Genomic DNA, 27,500 nt, shown 5'->3' with positions numbered 1-27,500 from the left:
TCATATCCCTCTACACTCTCCTCTCATATCCCTCTACTCTCCTCTCATATCCCTCTACACTCTCCTCTCATATCCCTCTACACTCTCCTCTCATATCCCTCTGCACTGCTCTCTCATATCCCTCTACACTCCTCTCTCATATCCCTCTACACTCTCCTCTCATATCCCTCTGCACTGCTCTCTCATATCCCTCTACACTCCTCTCTCATATCCCTCTACACTCTCCTCTCATATCCCTCTACACTCTCCTCTCATATCCCTCTACACTCTCCTCTCATATCCCTCCACACTCTCCTCTCATATCCCTCGACACTCTCCTCTCATATCCCTCTACACTCTCCTCTCATATCCCTCTGCACTCTCCTCTCATATCCCTCTGCACTCTCCTCTCATATCCCTCTGCACTCTCCTCTCATATCCCTCTGCACTCTCCTCTCATATCCCTCTGCACTCTCCTCTCATATCCCTCTGCACTCTCCTCTCATATCCCTCTGCACTCTCCTCTCATATCCCTCTGCACTCCTCTCTCATATCCCTCTACACTCTCCTCTCATATCCCTCTACACTCTCCTCTCATATCCTCTACACTCTCCTCTCATATCCCTCTACACTCTCCTCTCATATTCCTCTACACTCTCCTCTCATATCCCTCTGCACTCTCCTCTCATATCCCTCTGCACTCTCCTCTCATATCCCTCTACACTCTCCTCTCATATCCCTCTGCAGTCTCCTCTCATATCCCTCTACACTCTCCTCTCATATCCCTCTGCAGTCTCCTCTTTTATCCCTCTACACTCTCCTCTCATATCCCTCTACACTCTCCTCTCATATCGCTCTACACTCTCCTCTCATATCCCTCTACACTCTCCTCTCATATCCCTCTGCACTCTCCTCTCATATCCCTCTGCACTCTCCTCTCATATCCCTCTGCACTCTCCTCTCATATCCCTCTACACTCTCCTCTCATATCCCTCTACACTCTCCTCTCATTTCCCTCTACACTCTCCTCTCATATCCCTCTACACTCTCCTCTCATATCCCTCTACACTCTCCTCTCATATCCCTCTACACTCTCCTCTCATATCGCTCTACACTCTCCTCTCATATCGCTCTGCACTCTCCTCTCATATCCCTCTGCACTCTCCTCTCATATCCCTCTACACTCTCCTCTCATGTCCCTCTGCAGTCTCCTCTTTTATCCCTCTCTCCTCTCCGGGACTAGTTTTGTACGGTACTACCCCTCCTGGGTATGAGAGGGTTGGGGAAGCTTATTGAAATAAATTGACTAAAAGTATGTAACTGCTCCAGTGATTTTGATGAAATTGAATAATTGAATCTCACAGTAGATGCTTCACATTTGTCTGATTGACTGACGACTAACTAACTGATTAACCAACTGACATAAACATAAGTTTTTCCCTCATTCCTGCCCCACCCCTCTCTCTCTCTCTCTCTCCCTCCATCCCTCTCTCCACCCACCCCTCCTCGTGTGTGTCTACTGAAGTAGCCTGACTTAATCACTCAAAGCTGGAAAACACTTAGAGGCTCTTCACTAAATCCATATTGAACACACACACACATCCATATCAAAATGAGGTTATATCTGCGGGCAGTTTGCCACATCTTTGATCAATAATATAATTTCAGTTTTATTAATAACTCCAAACACTGACATGCCCCGTAAGCACTTTACCAGAAAACAAGCAACCATAACCCCCTTCTGCCCCCAACCCTTTACCAGACAACCACTAACCCAACCCTTTACCAGACAATCACCACCCCAACCCTTTACCAGACAACCACCACCCCAACCCTTTACCAGACAACCACCACCCCAATCCTTTACCAGACAACCACTAACCCAACCCTTTACCAGACAATCACCACCCCAACCCTTTACCAGACAACCACTAACCCAACCCTTTACCAGACAATCACCACCCCAACCCTTTACCAGACAATCACCACCCCAACCCTTTACCAGACACCCACCAACACAACCCTTTACCAGACAATCACCACCCCAACCCTTTACCAGACAATCACCACCCCAACCCTTTACCAGACAACCACTAACACAACCCTTTACCAGACAACCACCAACACAAGCCTTTACCAGACACCCACCAACACAAGCCTTTAACAGACAACCACCAACCAAACCCTTTACCAGACAACCACCAACCAAACCCTTTACCAGACAACCACCAACCAAACCCTTTACCAGACAACCACCAACCAAACCTTTTACCAGACAACCACCAACCAAACCCTTTACCAGACAACCCCCAACCAACCCCCAACCAACCCCTTTACCAGACAACCACCAACCCAACCCTTTACCAGACAACCACCAACCCAACCCTTTACCAGACAACCACCAACCCAACCCTTTACCAGACAACCCCAACCCTTTACCAGACAACCCCCAACCCAACCCTTTACCAGACAACCCCCAACCCAACCCTTTACCAGACAACCCCCAACCCAACCCTTTACCAGACAACCCCCAACCCAACCCTTTATCAGACAACCACCAACACAAGCCTTTACCAGACAACCACCAACCCAACCCTTAACCAGACAACCCCCAACCCAACCCTTTACCAGACAATCCCTAACCCTTTACCAGATAAGCACCAACCCAACACTCTAGCAGACACCCATCATCCCAACCCTTTACCAGACACCCGCCAACACAAGCCTTTACCAGACAACCGCCAACACAAGCCTTTACCAGACAACCACCAACACAAGCCTTTACCAGACAACCACCAACACAAGCCTTTACCAGACAACCACCAACACAAGCCTTTACCAGACAACCCTCAACGCACCCCTTTATCAGAGAAACCACCAACCCAATCCTTTACCACACAACCCCCAATCCTTTACAAGACAACCACCACCTATAGAGGATTCTCTAACCAGACAACCAGCACCTATAGAGGATTCTCTAACCAGACAACCAGCACCTATAGAGGATTCTCTAACCAGACAACCAGCACCTATAGAGGATTCTCTAACCAGACAACCAGCACCTATAGAGGATTCTCTAACCAGACAACCAGCACCTATAGAGGATTCTCTAACCAGACAACCAGCACCTATAGAGGATTCTCTAACCAGACAACCAGCACCTATAGAGGATTCTCTAACCAGACAACCAGCACCTATAGAGGATTCTCTAACCAGACAACCAGCACCTATAGAGGATTCTCTAACCAGACAACCAGCACCTATAGCGGATTCTCTAACCAGACAACCACCACCTATAGAGGATTCTCCTCCAGACAACCACCACCTATAGAGGATTCTCCTCCAGACAACCACCACCTATAGAGGATTCTCCTCCAGACAACCACCACCTATAGAGGATTCTCTAACCAGACAACCACCACCTATAGAGGATTCTCTAACCAGACACCAGCACCTATAGAGGATTCTCTAACCAGACAACCACCATCTATAGAGGATTCTCTAACCAGACAACCACCACCTATAGAGGATTTTCTAACCAGACACCAGCACCTATAGAGGATTCTCTAACCAGACAACCACCATCTATAGAGGATTCTCTAACCAGACAACCAGCACCTATAGAGGATTCTCTAACCAGACAACCAGCATCTATAGAGTATTCTCTAACCAGACAACCAGCATCTATAGAGGATTCTCTAACAAGACAACCAGCATCTATAGCAGATTCTCTAACCAGACAACCACCATATATAGAGGATTCTCTAACCAGACAACCACCATCTATAGAGGATTCTCTAACCAGACACCAGCACCTATAGAGGATTCTCTAACCAGACAACCACCATCTATAGAGGATTCTCTAACCAGACAACCACCATCTATAGAGGATTCTCTAACCAGACAACCAGCATCTATAGAGGATTCTCTAACCAGACAACCAGCATCTATAGAGGATTCTCTAACCAGACAACCAGCACCTATAGACGATTCTCTAACCAGACAACCAGCACCTATAGAGGATTCTCTAACCAGACAACCAGCACCTATAGAGGATTCTCTAACCAGACAACCAGCACCTATAGAGGATTCTCTAACCAGACAACCAGCACCTATAGAGGATTCTCTAACCAGACAACCAGCACCTATAGAGGATTCTCTAACCAGACAACCAGCACCTATAGAGGATTCTCTAACCAGACAACCAGCACCTATAGAGGATTCTCTAACCAGACAACCAGCACCTATAGAGGATTCTCTAACCAGACAACCAGCACCTATAGAGGATTCTCTAACCAGACAACCAGCACCTATAGAGGATTCTCTAACCAGACAACCAGCACCTATAGAGGATTCTCTAACCAGACAACCAGCACCTATAGAGGATTCTCTAACCAGACAACCAGCACCTATAGAGGATTCTCTAACCAGACAACCAGCACCTATAGAGGATTCTCTAACCAGACAACCAGCACCTATAGAGGATTCTCTAACCAGACAACCAGCATCCTTTCTAACCCATTTTTCTCTCTCACTGTATAAACTTCCTCTTTTTCTCTTCAAATGATTTAACACATTTCTACTTTTAACCCTCTTATGTCTCTCAGCTTTCGCTACTGAAATGTCGTCTTGAGGATTAATAAAGTATTAACCTATCAGCCTATACATTTGAAAGTCTAAGTGATTTGACGGTAGTTTAGAGAAAGCATTTGGCTAATAACACTTTTATCAATGTCTATGTACAAAACATAGACCATTTCTAAATAATTTGACACTCTTGTAGTGTAGATGGATCATTAATACATTATTTATCCATCAATGTGTAAAAAAATATATAAAGTATAAATGATTTGTAGAGCACAGGGTTACAGCTGAGGTTAGTGTGTGTGGGGGGGTAAAGTTAGGCTTAGAGACGAATGTGGAAGCATTACAGGAGATATTCTTTTTCACAGCTGAAACATGTTAAAGCTGAATAGTACATTTGCGAAATAGCACAGTGCACGCGTGCACGCACACACACACACCTGAATGAGGATGGCAGAGAGAACATGAATTATACATCCAGGCAGTCTCTCTGGATTAGTGAGAAAGAAGGAGGGAGAGAGAGAGAGAGATTGTGCCTCATCACCTCCTCAAGACTAATAAAGACAGCAGTGTGTGTGTGTGTGTGTGTGTGTGTGTGTGTGTGTGTGTGTGTGTGTGTGTGTGTGTGTGTGTGTGTGTGTGTGTGTGTGTGTGTGTGTGTGTGTGTGTGTGTGTGTGTGTGTGTGTGTGTGTGTGTGTGTGTGTGTGAGAGAAAACAGTCTTTGAACTTTGAACCAATGAGGAGATGTTACTGGGAGCATTTCCTCACCAGCTGTGGCACACACACACACACACACACACACACACACACACACACACACACACACACACACACACACACACACACACACACACACACACACACACACACACACACACACACACACACACACACACACACACACACACACACACACACACACACACACACACACACACACACACACACACACACACACACACACACACACACACACACACACACACACACACACACACATATATATATCTCTGAAAACATTTCTCTCAGACATACAAGTATTTTCTCTCTAACTGTGTTTCTCTCACAGATGTAGACAGCAAGAAAAACTTCAGAATGATAAGCTATCACAATCCCTTTCCAAAACACTTACACACTCACTAATGCTTAAAGTTAGTGGTTGGTCACCATGAGTAAACACACCCAAAGCATGGATTACAGTCTGTCCTTGTCCATAGGACATCTTTCAGGGTAAGGAAACTAATAAGGCATTTAATCATTTGGGTGAACTATCCCTTTAAGATGCCCAGCGTAAAGCTGTTAGTAATGTTAGAAGGTAGCTGCACCGCCACTTTCTCAGCAGTTTAGTTTTTAGGACCGACCCAGTTTAGAACAGTGCACCATCTCTAACACACACACACACACACACACACACACACACACACACACACACACACACACACACACACACACACACACACACACACACACGACAGACAGACAGACAGACAGACAGACAGACAGACAGACAGACAGACAGACAGACAGACAGACAGACAGACAGACAGACAGACAGACAGACAGACAGACAGACAGACAGACAGACAGACAGACAGACAGACAGACAGACAGACAGACAGACAGACAGACAGACAGACAGACAGACAGACAGACAGACAGACAGACAGACAGACAGACAGACAGACAGACAGACAGACAGACAGACAGACAGACAGACAGACAGACAGACAGACAGACAGACAGACAGACAGACAGACAGACAGACAGACAGACAGACAGACAGACAGACAGACAGACAGACAGACAGACAGACAGACAGACAGACAGACAGACAGACAGACAGACAGACAGACAGACAGACAGACAGACAGAGTTCTGGGATCTGGAAAGAAGACAGAAGTGTGCGTTTGAAGTGTGTGTGATCAAACAGTGAGTATGCAGCTCCCCAGCCGTACGCCACAACTCATACCTCACACACTCCTCCTGTATCTCCTCCTGTAACCTCTTTATCTCTTCTGTCTTTGTCCCTGCCTTTCTAATAGTCTATTTCTCTACTTCTTTCCTTTCTCACTCCTGTCATTTCATTGTCGTGTGTGTGGGTGGGCGTGCGTCTGTCGAATACCTTCTTTCCATCTCTTATCTATTTCTATGTAATATTGAATGTTTCCATCTAATATCTCTAGTATATTGTGTTTCTAATACAGTACACCAGATATCTTGTATCTATCTGCTATCTTTGACATCTACTATCAGGTATTGTATAGATCAATAAAAACAAAGAAGGCTATGAAGTTATATAATGTGTGTCCCTCAGTGTTATGTCATTGGTGTTACCGCCTTGAAAATCAATGATTAGAAAGATATACAAGGACCTTAAGCATTCTCTCCAGTGGCAAACTGTTATCGGGATGGGTCTATATTAAATACAATTATTAGCTAAACACACCCTTTTAGTATGTCATACATTTGAAGATTCAGTTGATCATATGGTGTGTCTAAATCCAAAGTGCCACTTGGTGTTAGTGAATTGAAATGAAGGGAAATAACATTGTGAGCAAAATGACAAATCATATCACTTCAGTATCACTTCATTCTTTTTAAAGGATTGATGACCTTAGGTTTCAGCATTTGTGGTCTCCATATCAGAAAAACCTTAACATAAAATGTCTTATTGTGTAACGATGTGTGCTGAGAGTCGGGAAGCAAGTTCAGGGAGTGAGTGTTTTAATAAATAAACGCAACTAAATACAAAAACAAAAAACACGAACAACTCACAGACATGACACTGGAACAGAAACAATGACGCCTGGGGAAGGAACCAAAGGGAGTGACATATATAGGGAAGGTAATCGGGGAAGTGATGGAGTCCAGGTGAGTCTGATGAGGCGCTGGCGCGTGTACCGATGATGACAGGTGTGCGCCATAACGAGCAGCCTGGTGAGCTAGAGGCCGGAGAGGGAGCACACGTGACACATTGGTGTTACCCTCATTGGTGTTAATACTCCTACTGGTGGCACAACGTTATCGTAATGGTAAACGTTATTTAAAGTCATTAAGGTACCATATTAGTTGATTTAGAATGGGAAGATGTAACTAAATACATTTAAATAAATACACACCTAGAAGAAAGAAGTACTTTTTTCCCAAAGTGCCATGCCCAAATGTCACCGTAATTCAAGAAGGACCTGTCAGTGAAGCGAGATCAGATTAAGAATAAGGGGATATTTCAGACAAGTGCCTCCATCTTTTAAAACATATCATGAGTGGTGATGTGATTGCAATATCAAACACACACACACACACCACTAAAAACAGTGATTTCCTGACAAAGTTTGCTGAGTGAAAGTTGTTCCGAGTCCTGACCTTAAATGTTTTATAGACATTTAACATCACCTGTGAAGCTAAACCAAGTGGAAAACAGATTGTGTACACCAGCAAAACATCTCTTCCTGTCTCTCTCCCACATAATTTCTCTCATCCACCTCTCGCTTCACAACTCTTCACACACACATACACACACTAGCTACTATCCTCCCCGTTCAAGCTACTATCTTCCCCGTTCAGTTTCTCTCTGAGGACATCCATCCCATAGCATGAAACCCTCTGCAATCATCATTAGGGACCTCTAGAGGAGGATGGAGAGAACCACAAAGCCTCCCAGAAGAGAGAGGAGAAAATGGGATGGGGAGAAAATGGGATGGGGAGAAAATGGGATGGGGAGAACATGGGATGGGGAGAAAATGGGATGGGGTGAAAATGTGATGGGGAGAACACAGGATGGGGAGAACATGGGATGGGGAGAACACGGGATGGGGAGAAAACAGGATGGGTGGAACACGGGATGGGGAGAACACGGGATGGGGAGAAAACGTGATGGGGAGAACACAGGGATGGGGAGAAAACAGGATGGGTGGAACACGGGATGGGGAGAACACGGGATGGGGAGAACACAGGATGGGGAGAAAATGGGATGGGTGGAACACGGGATGGGGAGAAAATGGGATGGGTGGAACACGGGATGGGGAGAAAATGGGATGGGGAGAACACAGGATGGAGAGAAAATGGGATGGGGAGAAAATGGGATGGGGAGAACACAGGATGGGGAGAAAATGGGATGGGTGGAACACGGGATGGGGAGAAAATGGGATGGGTGGAACACGGGATGGGGAGAAAATGGGATGGGGAGAAAATGGGATGGGGAGAAAATGGGATGGGGAGAGCACAGGATGGGGAGAACATGGGATCGGGAGAAAACGGGATGGGGAGAACACGGGATGGGGAGAACACGGGATAGGGAGACAATGGGATGGGGAGAACACAGGATGGGGAGAACACAGGATGGGGAGAACACAGGATGGGGGGAACATGGGATGGGGAGAAAAAAGGGATGGGGAGAACACAGGATGGGGAGAACACGGGATGGGGAGAAAATGGGATGGGGAGAACACGGGATGGGGAGAACACAGGATGGGGAGAACACAGGATGGGGAGAACACAGGATGGGGAGAAGACAGGATGGGGAGAACACAGGATGGGGAGAAAATGGGATGGGGCGAACACAGGATGGGGAGAACACGGGATGGGGAGAACACGGGATGGGGAGAAAACGGGATGGGGAGAAAATGGGATGGGGAGAACACAGGATGGGGAGAAAAAAGGGATGGGGAGAAAACGTGATGGGGAGAACACAGGGATGGGGAGAAAACAGGATGGGTGGAACACGGGATGGGGAGAAAACGTGATGGGGAGAACACAGGGATGGGGAGAAAACAGGATGGGTGGAACACGGGATGGGGAGAACACGGGATGGGGAGAACACAGGATGGGGAGAAAATGGGATGGGTGGAACACGGGCTGGGGAGAAAATGGGATGGGTGGAACACGGGATGGGGAGAAAATGGGATGGGGAGAACACAGGATGGGGAGAAAATGGGATGGGTGGAACACGGGATGGGGAGAAAATGGGATGGGGAGAACACAGGATGGGGAGAAAATGGGATGGGGAGAAAATGGGATGGGGAGAACACAGGATGGGGAGAAAATGGGATGGGGAGAACACAGGATGGGGAGAAAATGGGATGGGGAGAAAATGGGATGGGGAGAAAATGGGATGGGGAGAACACAGGATGGGGAGAACACGGGATGGGGAGAACACGGGATGGGGAGAACACGGGATGGGGAGAACACGGGATGGGGAGAAAATGGGATGGGGAGAACACGGGATGGGGAGAACACGGGATGGGGAGAACACGGGATGGGGAGAAAACGGGATGGGGAGAAAATGGGATGGGGAGGAAAAAGGGAGGAGAAGAATACAATTACTTTGAAGGATCAACCCTGGGATTAAATTTGGCTATTCTCTGAGGCTAGAGAGACAGGATGCGTGTGTGTTTTGCAAAAACAAAGCTGTCTGTGTGTGGTTTGAAACTCATCTCCTGTTTATTTGTTTCTGTATAAACAAACTTTTCCATCAACCTCCCATCACACATTAATTCAGCGATATAACAATAGCATTGCCCAAACAAAGCATGTTGTCTGATGTAGCACATTGACAGAGGGAGGAGGGGAAGAGCAGAGTGAGAGGGGAAAAAAGAAGGAAAGAGACGGAGAGAGAGAGGAGAGTCTTCCTCCTTGCCTGTTAAATATTTGAGCACTTGTGGAGAGACAGAGCTGTTAGCTGAACTAAATCAGCAGCGTCGGTGTGTGTGTGTTGCAGGGGGAGACAGGGCTGTTAGCCGGTTAGTGGTAATTCAACCGTGATAGAGTGGGAGTACTTTCACTGTTTATATATGTACCTGAGAGAGAGAGAGAGAGAAGGGATGGAGTGAGGGGGAGGCAGGGAGGGAGAGGGAGGCTGTCCAGTCTGTCAGAATTCATTAGACTGACAGAGCGAGGCTGCTCTGCACCATATCAATGAGACCCAGCTAACCACAGCAGTGTGTGCGTGTGTGTGTGTGTTTGCGTGTGTCTATCCCCTATACTCAATAACTAGAGCGGGAGGCATGATGCCCTCATTGTCTATCAGAGACAAAAGGAGCTTTCAGCTCAATTATAGCATCCGCACGCACGCACGCATACACACACACACACACACACACAGACAGACTGTATCATCCTACCTGGGGTTTGTGCTGTTCCAGTAGACAGCATGGTGGTCGAAGATGATCTGGTCTTCAGCCCAGACGTACAGACAGGAAGACAGGACAGTCAGACACATCAGAACCACCTGCGTCACACACGTACACACACTCCTCTGACCAGGCCGAGCCGTCCACCTCACACTCCTCAAACCAGTTACACACAACATCATAGTGTCCACTTAATGTCTACTTGTTAGATCCACCTCCACAGTAGTATTTCGCTGGTTATGTTAGCTTACAGTTGAGTTGGAATATCCAGTGCATGGACAGTCTCAATCAGTGTCTGGGCATTCAAAGATCCCAGTCCATTCCGATTGTTCCAGCCTGTTAGTGGAAACAGGGTGGCAGAGGTGGTAGTGTGCAGGACTTTGAATCCAGGACTTTGTAATGTGGTTTGAATCCAGGTGTGTTGTTTTGGCGTGTTTTTGTTTACGAACCTTATCCTGAACCTTGACCACTTTGCTAGCATGCCCAAAGCTAACCTTATCCTAACCAATCGCTAGCATGCACAAACCTAACCTGTTGCGCTTGCATGTTGCGCAAATCACTCAATCTCAATCAATACAGGAAGAGTGTCTATGTTCTTGCCAGGGTCTGAGACTTGTCCTCCCATTGTACAACTTGTGCTCCCCTGAATATGACATCCAAACTAGTGACTTTCATTCTCCTGAATCCACGCATTTATCTTAAGTCCACTGTCTGTTCATTGATGATTGATTACGGTGATGAGACGTTGTTATTATTTGACATATTTCTGTATTTCTATCAATACTGGCGTTGATGAATTATCAGCCATCTCACGATGTCGTCCTCTCTCTTTCGATCACACACTATCAGTACAAATAGATACCTCTTCTCTCCACTCCTCTCCTCCACTCCACAAAGAGACGCGAAGCCAAATCCAATCTGGGTTTAATGTCGTCCGGGGACCGAACATCCTGACTCCCCTCAGCTCGCTGGGACTGAACTGTCTTCAGTAAGAGATATATTGGTACTGAACAGTTTCCTCAAGGAGTTGTTTTGGTACTGAACACTTTCCTCAGTGAGACATGTTCCATGCTGAACAGTTTCTTCAGTAAGAAATTATGTTTTGGTACTGACCAGTTACCCCAGTAACAGATTCTGTTTTGGTGTTGAAAGTAGGATGTTTCGGTACTGACCAGTTACCCCAGTAACAGATTCTGTTTTGGTGCTGAAGGTAAGATGTCTCGGTACTGACCAGTTTCTATCTTGCCCTGAACACCTCCCTTCATTAAGGGAGGTCCATTTGAATATTCTTCAGATGTTCGTTCGGGTCAATAAACCACGCCAGGTTAATTGTTTCCTCAGTGAGAGTGGTTGGATGGGTCCTGTTATTGCTGCTCGTTTTTATCAGAGATCACCAGCTATCACGCTCCTCCCGTCCCAAGATCCTCTTCAGTCTGTTTCTGCTGATTTGTATGTAAAATCCAATTCGGCTTCATGGTCCACACTCCACAATGTTCTTTACGGATCAACACACAGACTGGCAGAGACACACACACAGACTGGCAGAGACACACACGGACTGGCAGACACACACAGACTGGCAGAGACCGACAGAGTGAATAACGTGGCGATCCTTCCAACAGTCTCTCACGGTGACAACACTCCTCGTGGTGAATCTGATTCTCAGCTCCCGCTGCTGCCAGAATCTCCTCACTGCTCGTGTTCACCTCCTTCTCTCCCTCCCTCTACCCATCCTCCCTCTTTCTCCCTCCCCCTCCCCTCCCTCACTCTGAGCTGGCGGAGTCTCTCAGTCTCTTACCTCTGGGGACAGTGTCTGACTCACTGCTCTCGCGGCTCTGAAGCCGCTTAGTTCAGCTGTATTAAACTGTATGTATCCACATATACATAACATGGGTTAGGATAATACTGAGTGTTAGGTTAGAATATCACTGTCTATCCAGTTACTACATCTTTACAAATCAAGTCGTGTAATCAAGTTATTACTACACCTTTTTTGTACAATTAAGGTATTACTACATTTGTACTCCTTCCAGAATAATGTAGTTATCATTGTAGCGCATCTGTGGTGCAAGAATGTATATAATCGAAGTATTAAGAGTATTGTAAGAATAAATACTTATCTGTATGAACAGACCTATATACAGTGGGGAGAACAAGTATTTGATACACTGCCGATTTTGCAGGTTTTCCCACTTACAAAGCATGTAGAGGTCTGTAATTTTTATCATAGGTACACTTCAACTGTGAGAGACGGAATCTAAAACAAAAATCCAGAAAATCACATTGTATGATTTTTAAGTAATTAATTAGCATTTTATTGCATGACATAAGTATTTGATACATCAGAAAAGCAGAACTTAATATTTGGTACAGAAACCTTTGTTTGAAATTACAGAGATCATACGTTTCCTGTAGTTCTTGACCAGGTTTGCACACACTGCAGCAGGGATTTTGGCCCACTCCTCCATACAGACCTTCTCCAGATCCTTCAGGTTTCGGGGCTGTCGCTGGGCAATACGGACTTTCAGCTCCCTCCAAAGATTTTCTATTGGGTTCAGGTCTGGAGACTGGCTAGGCCACTCCAGGACCTTGAGATGCTTCTTACGGAGCCCCTCCTTAGTTGCCCTGGCTGTGTGTTTCAGGTCGTTGTCATGCTGGAAGACCCAGCTGGAAGACCCATCTTCATTGCTCTTACTGAGGGAAGGAGGTTGTTGGCCAAGATCTCGCGATACATGGCCCCATCCATCCTCCCCCCAATACGGTGCAGTCGTCCTGTCCCCTTTGCAGAAAAGCATCACCAAAGAATGATGTTTCCACCTCCATGCTTCACAGTTGGGATGGTGTTCTTGGGGTTGTACTCATCCTTCTTCTTCCTCCAAACACGGGGAGTGGAGTTTAGACCAAAAAGCTCTATTTTTGTCTCATCAGACCACATGACCTTCTCCCATTCCTCTCTGGATCATCCAGATGGTCATTGGCAAACTTCAGACGGGCCTGGACATGCGCTGGCTTGAGCAGGGGGACCTTGCGTGCGCTGCAGGATTTTAATCCATGACGGCGTAGTGTGTTACTAATGGTTTTTGAGACTGTGGTCCCAGCTCTCTTCAGGTCATTGACCAGGTCCTGCCGTGTAGTTCTGGGCTGATCCCTCACCTTCCTCATGATCATTGATGCCCCACGAGGTGAGATCTTGCATGGAGCCCTGGACCGAGGGTGATTGACCGTCATCTTGAACTTCTTCCATTTTCTAATAATTGCGCCAACAGTTGTTGCCTTTTCACCAAGCTGCTTGCCTATTCTCCTGTAGCCCATCCCAGCCTTGTGCAGGTCTAAACTTTTATCCCTGATGTCCTTACACAGCTCTCTGGTCTTGGCCATTATGGAGAGGTTGGGGTCTCTTTGATTGAGTGTGTGGACAGGTGTCTTTTATACAGGTAACGAGTTCAAACAGGTGCAGTTAGTACAGGTAATGAGTGGAGAACAGGAGGGCTTCTTAAAGAAAAAATTACAGGTCTGTGAGAGACGGAATTCTTACTGGTTGGTAGGTGATCAAATACTTATGTCATGCAATAAAATGCAAATTAATTACTTAAAAATCATACAATGTGATTTTCTGGATTTTTGTTTTAGATTCCGTCTCTCACAGTTGAAGTGTACCTATGATAAAAAATTGCAGACCTCTACATGCTTTGGAAGTAGGAGAACCTGCAAAATCGGCACTGTATCAAATACTTGTTCTCCCCACTGTATATATACCCCCATCTTAACCAATATAACCCAAATACAGCTGTAAAAGAATACATCTACTGGCATACTGGGTCTGCTCTGTGTAATAAACCATTCTAACCATCATAACCAAAATACATTTATAATAAACTAACCATTCTAACCAAAATAAATTAATAATAAACTAACCATTCTAACCATCATAACCTAAATTAATTAAATATAAACTAAACATCATAAATTAATAATAAACTAACCATTCTAACCATCATAACCTAAATAAATTAAATATAAACTAACCATCATAAATTAATAATAAACTAACCATCATAACCTAAATAAATTAATAACAAGCATTTCACTACATCCGCAATGACATCTGCTAAATATCTGTGACCAATAAAAATGTGATTTGAATAAACTAACCATCATAACCTAAAAATGTTTTTATAAACTAACCATTCTGACCATCATAACCTAAATAAATGAAATAAAAACTAACCATTCTGACCATCATAACCTAAATAAATTAATAATAAACTACCCATTCTAACCCAAACAACCCAGACCCAGCTGCATGTTGTCTGACTGAATTATTCATACGGTGGCTGTCTGGAGCACGCATGTTTAAACACACACCTCTCGTCCCTCTACCCCTCCCTCCAAGTCTCCTGTCTCGCTCCTCTCCATCTCTCTGCCGGTCTGCAGCATGTTTAAATACACACCTCTCATCCCTCCCTCCTAGTCTTCTGTCTCGCTCCTCTCCATCTCTCTGCCGGTTCAGAGCGTGCATGTTTAAACACACATGCAGGAGGATGAAGTAGCTTGTAGATGCTCTACCCAACACACGAGCAGAACAGGGTTGAGCAACCCTGGAGCTGTGTGAGCTTAAGTGCCTTGCTCAAGGGCGCAAAAGCAGTATGTAGGACATGGGATAGAGGCCACTGCCAGCAGCCCTCCGGCTGTCTGCTCACTCCCGGCAGATATTCCCCATGAGCCCTGGGATCTGAATTGGCAACCCTCCGGTTACTGGCCCGCTTCATATCCTTTACAAGGGCAGTTCTAATATATATATATATATATATATATATATATATATACACTGCTAAAAAAAATAAAGGGAACACTTAAACAACACAATGTAACTCCAAGTCAATCACACTTCTGTGAAATCAAACTGTCCACTTAGGAAGCAACACCGATTGACAATAAATTTCACATGCTGTTGTGCAAATGGAATAGACAAAAGGTGGAAATTATAGGCAATTAGCAAGACACCCCCCAAAAAGGAGTGATTCTGCAGGTGGTGGTGTGGCCTGCTGGAGGTCATTTTGCAGGGCGCTGGCAGTGCACCTCCTTGCACAAAGGCGGAGGTAGCGGTCCTGCTGCTGGGTTGTTGCCCTCCTACGGCCTCCTCCACGTCTCCTGATGTACTGGCCTGTCTCCTGGTATCACCTCCATGCTCTGGACACTACGCTGACAGACACAGCAAACCTTTTTGGCACAGCTCCCATTGATGTGCCATCCTGGATGAACTGCACTACCTGAGCCACTTGTGTGGGTTGTAGACTCCGTCTCATGCTACCACTAGAGTGAGAGCACCGCCAGCATTCAAAAGTGACCAAAACATCAGCCAGGAAGCATAGGAACTGAGAAGTGGTCTGTGGTCACCACCTGCAGAATCACTCCTTTTTGGGGGGGTGTCTTGCTAATTGCCTATAATTTCCACCTTTTGTCTATTCCATTTGATTTGTTTACCACTTTTTTGGTTACTACATGATTCCATATCTGTTATTTAATAGTTGTGATGTCTTCACTACTATTCTACAATGTAGATAATAAAAATACAAACCCTTGAATGAGTAGGTGTGTCCAAACTTTTGACTGGTACTGTAGTATTGAAGAAAATCCAACAGTGTGTGGGTGGGAAATTACTACTATTTCATCACCACCACCAGACCCCTATGGTTATAAGGGGGACATGAGGTCTGAACAGAAGGCACTGTCACCAAAGCAATGTCCTTGGAGTAAAATTACAAGAAAATGTCACAAAGGTGATGTCACAGAGATAATCACCAGGGCCCAGTTTTTCTAAAGTTAACTATCTGGATTTCAGTTATCAGATAGGATTAAATGCATAGAAATAGAATGAATAGAACAGTAGTTGAAGTCAATGATTCGCCTGTTCTATTAATTTAACCCTATCGAATTGGCAAAAAAAGTCATCTTCGTAGCAATGGGGAAAGTCAGAGAAATAATCACAAGGTAAAGTCACCTCTGTATCAGTGGGGACAAAGTCAAGAGCGAGAGATGGCTCCACCTAGTGCCATATTATTTTCCTGTATACAGTATACTTGGCTCTGGCTCCACCAAGTGGCCATACAGGGATTGACCAGTGAGAGGGTCATTCCCAAGCCTATCAGAAGGCAAAGAAGCTTACTTAAACCGCTCAAATCTTTTCAGATCTACAAGTGTGCCTATAGGGAGTAGGGGCCAGGGGTAGTGCCTTGAGACTAGGGGGCCATTTGGAAATCAGCAAACATCAAAAACACAAGGCTGTGTTCCATTAACTTTAATTTCTTTGTGATACAAAACCATCTTTACAGCCCTCCAGAGAAAGCTGGCATTACCTTTATATCAAAATATACATGTTGGAATCAACGTTTGTTAACTATATATCAAAATATACATGTTGGAATGAAATGGAATCTGTGGTACAATCCAAATCACTGTTGTACAAAAACACTCCTGCTCCATGACATAACATCCGGTTGACCCCTGACCCCAATAAAACCCATAATGGAAAATAAAAGTGACAACCGTCACAAGGAGAGGAATACAGAACTACCTCACAGCTATCCACTGTGATATCATCAACTAGGTCAACCTACAGTATATATATATATTCATGCTTAAAGTAATCTACCAACAGAGGAATTTAACTGTAATTAAACAGAAATGGGACAAGAAAGCAAATATCACAAATTCAAGGTATAACTCACTCAAAATTACTATTTTTAAATCTAGTGGCTGACTGATTAGGTATAAAATGAAAACAAAATCAAATGCCTCTAGGCAGTCTTTCAATTTGGACCAAAGAATCAAACCAATGGGAGAAAAGAGTTTAGAACATTGTCTTTTAAACTGACATGGGGTGGTAGGTACTCTGGTCCTCAATAACATCAACCATCAATAGCTACATGAAACCGTTTATGCTACAGAAGAATCTATAGCAAAAGCCATATATAAACAATATATAGACAGTGCCAGAACAAAGGTAATAAATAAGTTTGTGTTGTAGGCACTAAATACCTAAGGCGATGTGAAATAAAATTGGAGTATTGCATGTGTGTATCTGTAAAATATTAGGGGTGAAGTAGGCACTAAAGACTAAATGCGGCATGATTTTAAGTGGCACCCCTGGAGCAAGAATTAAGACTTGAGGCACAGTGACCGGTAGATATCAAACAGTACAAGGTATAGAAAATGAGTATAGAACTACTAATGTTACAAAAATACAATGGAATGCATAGTGTACATCTAGAAATCAAAAAGGGAAGACCACAGCCATATATTTCAAATCAAATTATTGATGTTCAAAGAAAAAGCTTATTTGAGTCCAATCGTATAAAATCAATGTAATAGCATGGAAAGGCTAGCCGGCTGGTCTGGTTAAGGCAATAGACTGTTGCTGAAAGGCATTTTGTTAGAGCAATATGACTAGTGGTGAAGATCCCAAGGACAGACAGTAGAAACAGAAAACATTAAATCAATGGATTTTTTTTAGTATATCAAATGGAAAAAATAAAACATTGTAATCTAGAAACAGAAAGACTAGATGTGCATTCTGCAGAGTGTAGAAACAGAAATACTAGATGTGCATCTTGGAGAGTTCTGTGAGTTTCCTTCCATAGAAGTCGAACTACTAAAATAAAATATGAACCGATTATATCCATAGTAAATGTAAATAAGTGTAAAAATAATGATAAAACTTAAACAAGTATAAAGGAATGATTAAGTGTGTCTCGTGTGGAATAAGACTTGACAGACAAACGACGTGGAAGGCATTCTGATAAACAGGTTTGGTCTATACTCTGTAGTTACAGCTGTGTGTGAGTGATTGTGTTAGATGGTAGATTTGGAGAAAGACACTCTGAGGTGGTGGTTATCTCCCAGGTCATGGTTGTGGAACTCGATGAGACTCTCAACAGCTTCCTCCACTGAGCTCATCTGGATCAGAGCCATCTTACGGTCCTTCCTATACACACACCAGGAAAGAGGATTCCACATTACATCAGGTAGTGATGTCATAAAGACAAGAACATCGTCAGGTAGTGATGCAATAAAGACCATTCCACCATTGGGTAGTGACATCATAATGACCTTTATATTGCCGGGCAGTGATGCCACAAAGACTATTACATCATTAGGTAAAGATGTCATAAAGACAAGCACATTAATTACCTCAACTAACCTGTACCCCCGCACACTGACTCAGTACCGGTGCCCCCTGTATATAACCTTGTTATTGTGTTACTTTTTATTTTAGTCTACTTGGTAAATATTTTCTTAACTCTTCTTGAACTGCACTGTTGGGTTAAGGGCTTGTAAGTAAGCATTTCACGGTAAAGTCTACACTTGGTGTATTCGGCGCATGTGACAAATAAAGTTTGATTTGATCATTAGGTAGTGATGTCATAAAAGTGTAGTTGGATGTTGAGACTTACTGGAAGAACTTGAAGGCCGTGACTGAAGCTCCTGAACTGCTGAACAGTGCCTTCAGATCCTCCTCTCCTACTGCAGGACTAGAGAGAGAAAGAGAAAGCATTAGCAGAGAAAGCAACAGGACACTTTCAAACAAAGGGGATGTTGTGTGTGTGTACGTACGGTATGTTGGAGAGGTGCAGTGTGCCAGAGGGAGGGTAGATGTTGTTGTAGTTTTTGGAGCCAGGCTTCTTAAAACGGTGGAGAGGAGAGGTGGCATAGTCCTTAGTCAACCCCTGGTCCTCATGGCCTTGAATAGGATAGAGTAGAACATGTCATGACACAACAGTAGTGGATGTTAGACGGCCCATACAGTCTCTCTGGGCAGCTGTGTGTTTAGACATGGTAGTGTGTGTACATACCTTCTCTGGGCAGCTGTACGGTGGTGTGTTTAGACATGGAGACACGTAGAGACCGGCCCTGGAGACGCACCCCGTTCAGGTGGCTCATCGCTGAGGAGAAGACAAGCCCGTCAAACACCAAAACACACACGTGCTACTAACTACTTCAACGCACACACAGACGCACGGTCACATACACACAGTACCTAGCTGAGCCTGTGTGCCATCAGCCATCTGGACCAGAGCATTGTCCTTCTTATTGAACAGAATCTTCACTCTCATCACGTCGCCATACACACCTGGAGAACACACACAGGTTAAAACACAGCCCACTCCAAAATAGATGCACTTTTCATGAAGAGACTTAGTTGTAATGTCAGTGATGTAATGTGATCGTCTTGATCAACAGCAGACAGACTAGACTACTGTAATGCCCAGACAACAGGTTCTATACCACCACACTACTCAGTTCTGGCCATTGAAATGAAATGACTGATTCATGTAAAGGAGAGCTTGGATTTCTGATTCAGAGACAGACAGATCACAACATGAAAACCAGCCCAGGTAACAGATAGTTAGATTCAGTACCAGTTGGTAATTAAATAAATATATTAAGTGAAACAGATTAAAGAATGATAAAATAAAAAGTATATATTTAGGTCAATATAAGGGTAAATGAAGACTGAATGAGGTAGGTACAGTCAAGGTACAGTGATGATATAATATTATTGGTAACAGTAGGTAAATGTAAAATCTAAAGTCATAAAGGGAAACGAAAGGCTAATAACATACCAAAGAGAATAAAGAGGCAGTTTGGTGTAACGCTCTTTATAAACAGCAGGGGGAGGTAGAGGAACCAGGGAGGGGGAGAGAGAAAGAGGGAGGGGACAGGGGTAAAGTGGAGGAGGAGAGTGGAGTCAGGGATGGAGGGATGGAGTCCAGCAGTCAGCAGCCAAGAGGTCCACGGGAGGATCACATGGAGGAGAAAGAGAGGGAGAGAAAGAGAGAGATAGAGGGAGAATGATGAGAAGAAAGAGTTGGCATAGGAGTGAGTTTTTATAAAGGTCAAAGAGCAGGATGAGATGGGGAAGGAGAGAATAAAAGAAAAGGAGGTAAAGAAGAAAAAAACAAGGTCAGTAAACACAGAATAGTGTCTAAATTAAAACACTGTCACTATGGCAACACTAGGAGGAGAAAAGAGACAGATTAACAATGCAACAGTACAGGTCAGATAATACAGTACAATAACATGGGGGGTGTCTCTATATAAGGACTATTGTGTCTCCAGCAACTCAAGAATAGACAAAAAGGAAGCCATGAAATGGAAGATAACAGAAGACTGTTAGTTCTAAACTGTGGGGAGACACCCATTTAAAGGGCTGAGAGGAAAAGTTTACTATGGTGTGCTTGTACGATAGAGAACGGATGTATACTGGTGTGCTTGTGGGTGAGAGAAAGAATGTGTGGGTAGTAACAGTCCTGACCTCTGGGTTGAGGTTGCTGACCAATAGGACGCCAGCTTGTCCTCCTCCACCGCCGAGGGCTTGCAGGCCGAGACGACTAGCGGCCATGCCCCCTGGACCCATACCGAATGACGCCAAGGCACCGGGCATAGACAGACCTAGACACACACAAAGAAAAACACACGTTATCTCAAGCACCGGGGCCAACCTGTGCAGCTGGAGTAGACCAACCGATGATTTGACAATGTAGCAATAGCTATGTAATAAACGGAGTAAGAACAGGTTTGTAGTAGGCCACAGGTAGAGTGAACCAGCTGACTGTGTTAATGTGAGGATGTACCTGCAGCCTGCTGTAGAGTGAAGGCCTGGGGGAATCCGTGTCCATAAGGAGATGCTGAGAGCAGACCTGGAGACCCTGGAAAGAGATAGGAGGTGGGAGAGAAAGAGAGGGGAAAAGACATGAGTCAAATTTCAGTGTCCGTTTGACAGTCTCCAGAAGAGCACCCTGGTAGCTACCTGCTAGCTCCTGGTACAAAAAAAGTGTGAGAAACACCGGTCTAACGTGTGTGTGTGTTACCGAAGGCGGCAGCAGCCATCGCGTGCTGGTCCATTCCAGGCTGAGGGTTGTGTTGCTCTCCAGTAGAAAGGTCAGGTCTGGTGTAGTCACGGCTCTTATCGTTGTTAAACTTGACGTTGAGGCTGGTCAGCTTGGAGAAACTCACCCTCAGAGTACAGCAGCCGTTATAGATGTTCTGACCGTCTAGAGACTGCAGAGACACAGAGGGATTAGGGGCGTGGAAGTTCAGGCAAGTCCATTTACAGCATCTATTATTGATGTTCTGACCATCTGGAGCCGGCAGAGAGAGCTGGAGAAATCAGAGGTTTATTGGGGGGGGTACGTACCATTTTGGTGTGCTGTGCCGTCATGGGGTCAGCGTATTGGACCAGAGCCTGGAACTGGTTGTTCTTAGTGAAAGTGATGATCTTCAGAACAGACCCATACTTGGAGAAGATCTACAGGGGAGAACACACAAAGGTTACATCCCTGCTGCAGGCATTTTGACAACAAGCAAAAGAAAACCATTTGAACACACTCATGACTAAAAAACACTGGTGGAGTGTGCGTACCTGGTGCAGGACTTCCAGTGTGACGGGGTAGAAAAGGTTTTCTACTATGACTCTAAGGACAGGGCTTTGGGTGGCCATGCCTCTGGCTCCCATCTCTCCCCCTCCAACTGACATGGTAGCTCCCATCCCACCCCCCATACCGGACATGGTAGAGCCCAACATGGTGCCACCCTGGACAGCATTCACCGCCTGCAGTGCTGCCTGGACTCTCTGGGGAGGGGGACACACAAACATAGTTATTACATTGTACTGTGGGCACTATGCTGTAACCTCTGCATATGACAAAGAAACTTTGACTTGACGCTTTACAAATGTGCTACAGATGTACAAGTTAGTGAGTCTCATATGTGGGTGTGGGTCAATGGTGGAAGTGTCCTCTTACCACTTGGTTAGGTGAGTTGTCGGTCTTGAGCTCCTTGTGGTTGCTGTACTGCATGAATACAGGCTGCTGTCTGATGAGGGGGGTGACCGTAGCGTAGTAGTTCACCATGGTCTGAGCCTGGTCCACGGTGTTCATCTCCAGGAACGCCTACACACACACACAAAAGATCAGCCGGGGAAGGTGTGTGTGGACACCGTGTATGTGTGCCTGAGTGTGAACACCTTAGGTAGAGGATCTGTAGTGTGTGTGAACCCATTTAGGGTAGAGGATCTGGGACATGTTCTCATGTTCTGAGCAAGGAACTTAAACATTAGCTTTTTTACATGGCACATATTGTACTTTTCCAACACCGTGTTAGCATTATTTAAAACAAATTGAACGTTTCATTATTTATTTGAGACTAAATAGATTTTATTTAAGTATTGCATTAAGTTAAAATAAAAGTGTTCATTCAGCATCGTTGTAGTTGTCATTATTACAAATATATATACATACACTTAAAAAAAATGTAAAAAATTGGCAGAATAATCGATATGGACTTTTTTTGTCCTCCGTTCAAAATCATATTCGGTTTACCTCTAATCTGTAGTGAGTGTGTGAACACCTTTAGGGTAAAGGACCTGTAGTGAGTGTGTGAACACCTTTAGGGTAAAGGACCTGTAGTGAGTGTGTGAACACCTTTAGGGTAAAGGATCTGTAGTGAGTGTGTGAACACCTTTAGGGTAAAGGACCTGTAGTGAGTGTGTGAACACCTTTAGGGTAAAGGATCTGTAGTGAGTGTGTGAACACCTTTAGGGTAGAGGACCTGTAGTGAGTGTGTGGACACCTTTAGGGTAGAGGACCTGTAGTGAGTGTGTGGACACCTTTAGGGTAGAGGATCTGTAGTGAGTGTGAGAACACCTTTAGGGTAGAGGATCTGTAGTGAGTGTGTGAACACCTTTAGGGTAGAGGACCTGTAGTGAGTGTGTGGACACCTTTAGGGTAGAGGACCTGTAGTGAGTGTGTGGACACCTTTAGGGTAGAGGATCTGTAGTGAGTGTGAGAACACCTTTAGGGTAAAGGACCTGTAGTGAGTGTGTGAACACCTTTAGGGTAAAGGACCTGTAGTGAGTGTGTGGACACCTTTAGGGTAAAGGACCTGTAGTGAGTGTGAGAACACCTTTAGGGTAGAGGATCTGTAGTGAGTGTGTGAACACCTTTAGGGTAAAGGACCTGTAGTGAGTGTGAGAACACCTTTAGGGTAGAGGATCTGTAGTGAGTGTGTGAACACCTTTAGGGTAAAGGATCTGTAGTGAGTGTGTGAACACCTTTAGGGTTAAGGACCTGTAGTGAGTGTGTGAACACCTTTAGGGTAAAGGACCTGTAGTGAGTGTGTGGACACCTTTAGGTTAGAGGATCTGTAGTGAGTGTGTGAACACCTTTAGGGTAAAGGACCTGTAGTGAGTGTGTGGACACCTTTAGGTTAGAGGATCTGTAGTGAGTGTGTGAACACCTTTAGGGTAAAGGACCTGTAGTGAGTGTGTGAACACCTTTAGGGTAAAGGATCTGTAGTGAGTGTGTGAACACCTTTAGGGTAAAGGACCTGTAGTGAGTGTGTGAACACCTTTAGGGTAAAGGATCTGTAGTGAGTGTGTGAACACCTTTAGGGTAAAGGACCTGTAGTGAGTGTGTGGACACCTTTAGGGTAGAGGATCTGTAGTGAGTGTGAGAACACCTTTAGGGTAAAGGACCTGTAGTGAGTGTGTGAACACCTTTAGGGTAGAGGATCTGTAGTGAGTGTGTGGACACCTTTAGGGTAAAGGATCTGTAGTGAGTGTGTGGACACCTTTAGGGTAGAGGATCTGTAGTGAGTGTGAGAACACCTTTAGGGTAGAGGATCTGTAGTGAGTGTGTGAACACCTTTAGGGTAAAGGACCTGTAGTGAGTGTGTGAACACCTTTAGGGTAGAGGATCTGTAGTGAGTGTGTGAACACCTTTAGGGTAAAGGATCTGTAGTGAGTGTGTGAACACCTTTAGGGTAAAGGACCTGTAGTGAGTGTGTGGACACCTTTAGGGTAAAGGACCTGTAGTGAGTGTGTGAACACCTTTAGGGTAAAGGATCTGTAGTGAGTGTGTGGACACCTTTAGGGTTAAGGACCTGTAGTGAGTGTGTGAACACCTTTAGGGTAAAGGACCTGTAGTGAGTGTGTGGACACCTTTAGGGTTAAGGACCTGTAGTGAGTGTGTGAACACCTTTAGGGTAGAGGATCTGTAGTGAGTGTGTGAACACCTTTAGGGTAAAGGATCTGTAGTGTGCGCACGTACCTGGTTCTTTCCCTTCATCATCAGAAGGTTGGTGACCTTCCCAAAGGGCATTCCCATGCTGATGACCTCAGAATCCTGGATGTCCCCAGGCAGCTGGCGCAGGTGGATGACACGCGATGGAGCGCTGGGGCTCCGCATCTCACCTTTGAACTTCTTACTGTCATTACCGTTGGCTACAAACAGACAACTTTTTAATTTAACTTCTTACTCTTAGCGCCATTAACTGCTAGGGAACAACAGAACATTCTGATTAGTAGCTTATGGTAATGTGTCTGTTAATCAGAATGTTCTATGCTGTTCTCTAGTAGCTAATGGTAATGTGTCTGTTAGAGAACAACATAGAACATTCTGATTAACCATCAGCTACACACACACACACACACCTGGGGTCATGATGTAGGAGGAGAAGAGTTCATCGGATCCCCTCTGGAAGAGAAAGAAACATTCACAATGATCATAACCACATACACCATGGAGACAGAGACAGGCCTAGCTGGGTTGTATTGACTGAGCACCAACCGGAAGAAAACCCTGAACATGCTCAATAACAAACTTGTTTACATTTTCTGTTGCAAAACGTTTTGCTACATGCACTAATGTGCACCAACAAATACGACCCGGGTAAATGTATTAACAGAGTTATGGCTGGAGAGGAGCAGTCTGTCAGACAGATGGTCTTGCTCAACCAGACTACAGTTAATGAAGCTGCTCTGTGTCAGTCAGTCAATGGTGCTCATGTCTGGAGTGGCCCAGCAGCCTCACTCCATCTCTCTACAATACAGCTACTGTTCCAGCCAGAGACACAAAGACACTCATGCTAACAGCACTCAGAAACACAGCCAGAGAGGAGAGACTTTAACCAACGTTTTAGCACAGAAGACAGGGGTAACAAAGGAGAGAAAACAAGGAATTAAATTGTGAATGAAAAGATGCCTACCTTGGTACCCACTGAGACACTGGGGAGAGAGAGAAAAGGAGGGTTACTCATTTGAGTTACTCCAAAGAGGGCAGGATGCATTTTCCTAAAAGATCAACCAATCAGTAAATCACTCAATCAACATTTTACATTACATTTTAGATTTATTGTAAATGTAAAATCTATCAGGAGACTTACTCTATGTCTGTGACGTAGCCAGGTCCCATAGGATACAGATCAGCATCTAACTTGTGTCTGTTTAGACAAAGGGGGGAAAGAGAGGAGACAAGGAAATGGAGGAGGAAAGAGGAAGTTTAGTTACTAACTCTATGGAAGTTCATAGCTAGCTAGAAACTGCATTGACTCAAGAAAAGTTGCGTTAGTTCACTTCGTTGAATTGAAATGTCCCCTGAGCAGCAAATAGCCATAGAATTGGAAGAATTTAGCCTAATCCTGAACACACAACATTCGCCTTCCACAAACACGAGCGCACATATGGAATGTGGAAACTAGCTAACGTTACAAAGACACGTTGATTCAAGATGGGCGTTTTTAAAAACTAAATTTCTCAAACCGTTAAAGGTGGTTACTTTCGTCTACATGAAAAAAAACTTCAACTAGCGTTTTTTTCTGTTATTTGCAATATAATAAGTTAAAAAAACAACCCTTACTAAAGTCTTAACTTCAACTAGTTCGCATCTCTTCCGGACACGCTCACGCGCAGACAATGCTAACTAGCTAGCCTTGTTGAAAGTCTCAAACATCATCTAGTCTCAAACTAAACGTCAAACTACTACTAAACATATTGCATAACAACATAACTGTATATAAAAAAAAAATACAAATAGTCAAACTACGGTTAGATTATTTCCGTTTCTTTTCGACATAAAACTACATATTTTTCACTCACCCTTCCATCGTTCGATATAATCCACAGGTCTCTGGAGCGGCGGCAGATTTCCTTGATTTTCATACAAAATGGCTGAATACACCGAGGCGTTCGTTGATTGGTCCAGGTACTTGGAAGAACCCTAAATGGGCGGGCACTTACACCTAGCATCGCAATTTGATTGGTTCCTAAAAGGGTGGGTATAACATTCTCTTAAAGTTCTCGACCGAAACTTGACCAAAATCACTGTGAAACCATACCCTTGCTTTGCGTTTGTTTACCTAGTGAAAATAACGAAGAATGGTTTTCAATGACACACATTGATTTATTATGTTCTAGTATTGGATGGCTGACTCGCAAACCTTTGCAACTAAACAATGAATACTGCTTCTTTCCTGTTTCACAATCAGTTCATGTAGTTCAGAAAATACAAATTCCATACAGGGTTGTAGTTCATGCATTGGCCAACAGATGGCATAATTTGTCTATTACAGGGCTGACTGAGGAGGAGTAGCTGTGTGATTTGGTTTACTATGGGACTCTAAACCAGACCTGCTGGGTTAAAATGTCAACGTTCTTTATACCTCAGCAGCAGATTAGCATGCTGGATACAATGGAATAGTCATTTAGGTACAAACTCTATGCTTGGTAAACAAAATCAACCACACATCAATTAATCAAAAGTATTTCACAGACTTGACCCAGGTGTTTTTTTTGCATGTTTTTGTTGTTGTTGTATTAAGTGGTTTGAAACAGTTGTTACTATTTCCAATGCATAAAAAAGCAGAGGTAATCTATGGTGTGTGGATATGACCCATAAACGACCCCAGCTAACCCAAGACCATCACACTCCCTGGTTCCAGCAAGAGATCTGTAATCTCTTACTCCTCTCTCT

At 44.5% G+C, this 27,500-nt stretch overlaps 2 protein-coding genes across 4 annotated transcripts in view; both read right to left on the bottom strand.

The window, feature by feature from the left end:
• The window catches only part of LOC129840660 (ephrin-A2-like), a 22,962-nt gene extending 10,553 nt beyond the window's left edge, over positions 1 to 12,409 (bottom strand). The window contains exons 1-2 of one of the 2 annotated variants that reach the window (XM_055908696.1): positions 10,684 to 12,409; positions 7,684 to 7,749 (exon numbers count right to left, since the gene is read on the bottom strand). In XM_055908696.1, coding sequence (XP_055764671.1) covers positions 7,684 to 7,749; positions 10,684 to 10,874 — 257 coding nt within the window. In that variant the 5' untranslated portion in view covers positions 10,875 to 12,409. The remainder of the gene's footprint in view (positions 1 to 7,683; positions 7,750 to 10,683) is intronic. The other variant, XM_055908698.1, reaches the window with a different exon arrangement.
• A 4,566-nt stretch (positions 12,410 to 16,975) lies between these two features.
• Positions 16,976 to 26,713, bottom strand: LOC129840651 (polypyrimidine tract-binding protein 1-like). Of its 2 annotated transcripts, none has more exons than XM_055908683.1 (17): positions 26,627 to 26,713; positions 25,915 to 25,971; positions 25,738 to 25,822; positions 25,184 to 25,226; positions 24,801 to 24,973; positions 22,497 to 22,643; positions 22,115 to 22,324; positions 21,890 to 22,000; positions 21,564 to 21,753; positions 21,327 to 21,401; positions 21,008 to 21,144; positions 20,316 to 20,349; positions 19,730 to 19,822; positions 19,545 to 19,634; positions 19,306 to 19,432; positions 19,146 to 19,223; positions 16,976 to 18,676 (listed from the first exon to the last, which is right to left on the bottom strand). In XM_055908683.1, exons 1-17 carry the CDS (start codon positions 26,632 to 26,634, stop codon positions 18,544 to 18,546), a joined length of 1,791 nt encoding a protein of 596 aa, XP_055764658.1. In that variant the 5' UTR covers positions 26,635 to 26,713; the 3' UTR covers positions 16,976 to 18,543. The 2 variants fall into 2 exon arrangements, with proteins under 2 accessions (XP_055764658.1, XP_055764659.1); XM_055908684.1 differs by having other exon boundaries at positions 25,738 to 25,756.
• Positions 26,714 to 27,500: the final 787 nt, after the last annotated feature.

The sequence above is a fragment of the Salvelinus fontinalis genome, chromosome 41 (genome assembly GCF_029448725.1).
Source record: "Salvelinus fontinalis isolate EN_2023a chromosome 41, ASM2944872v1, whole genome shotgun sequence".
Lineage (NCBI taxonomy): Eukaryota > Metazoa > Chordata > Actinopteri > Salmoniformes > Salmonidae > Salvelinus > Salvelinus fontinalis.
The sequence above is the reverse complement of the archived record's forward strand: the minus strand, read 5'-3'. Positions and strand labels throughout refer to the sequence as shown.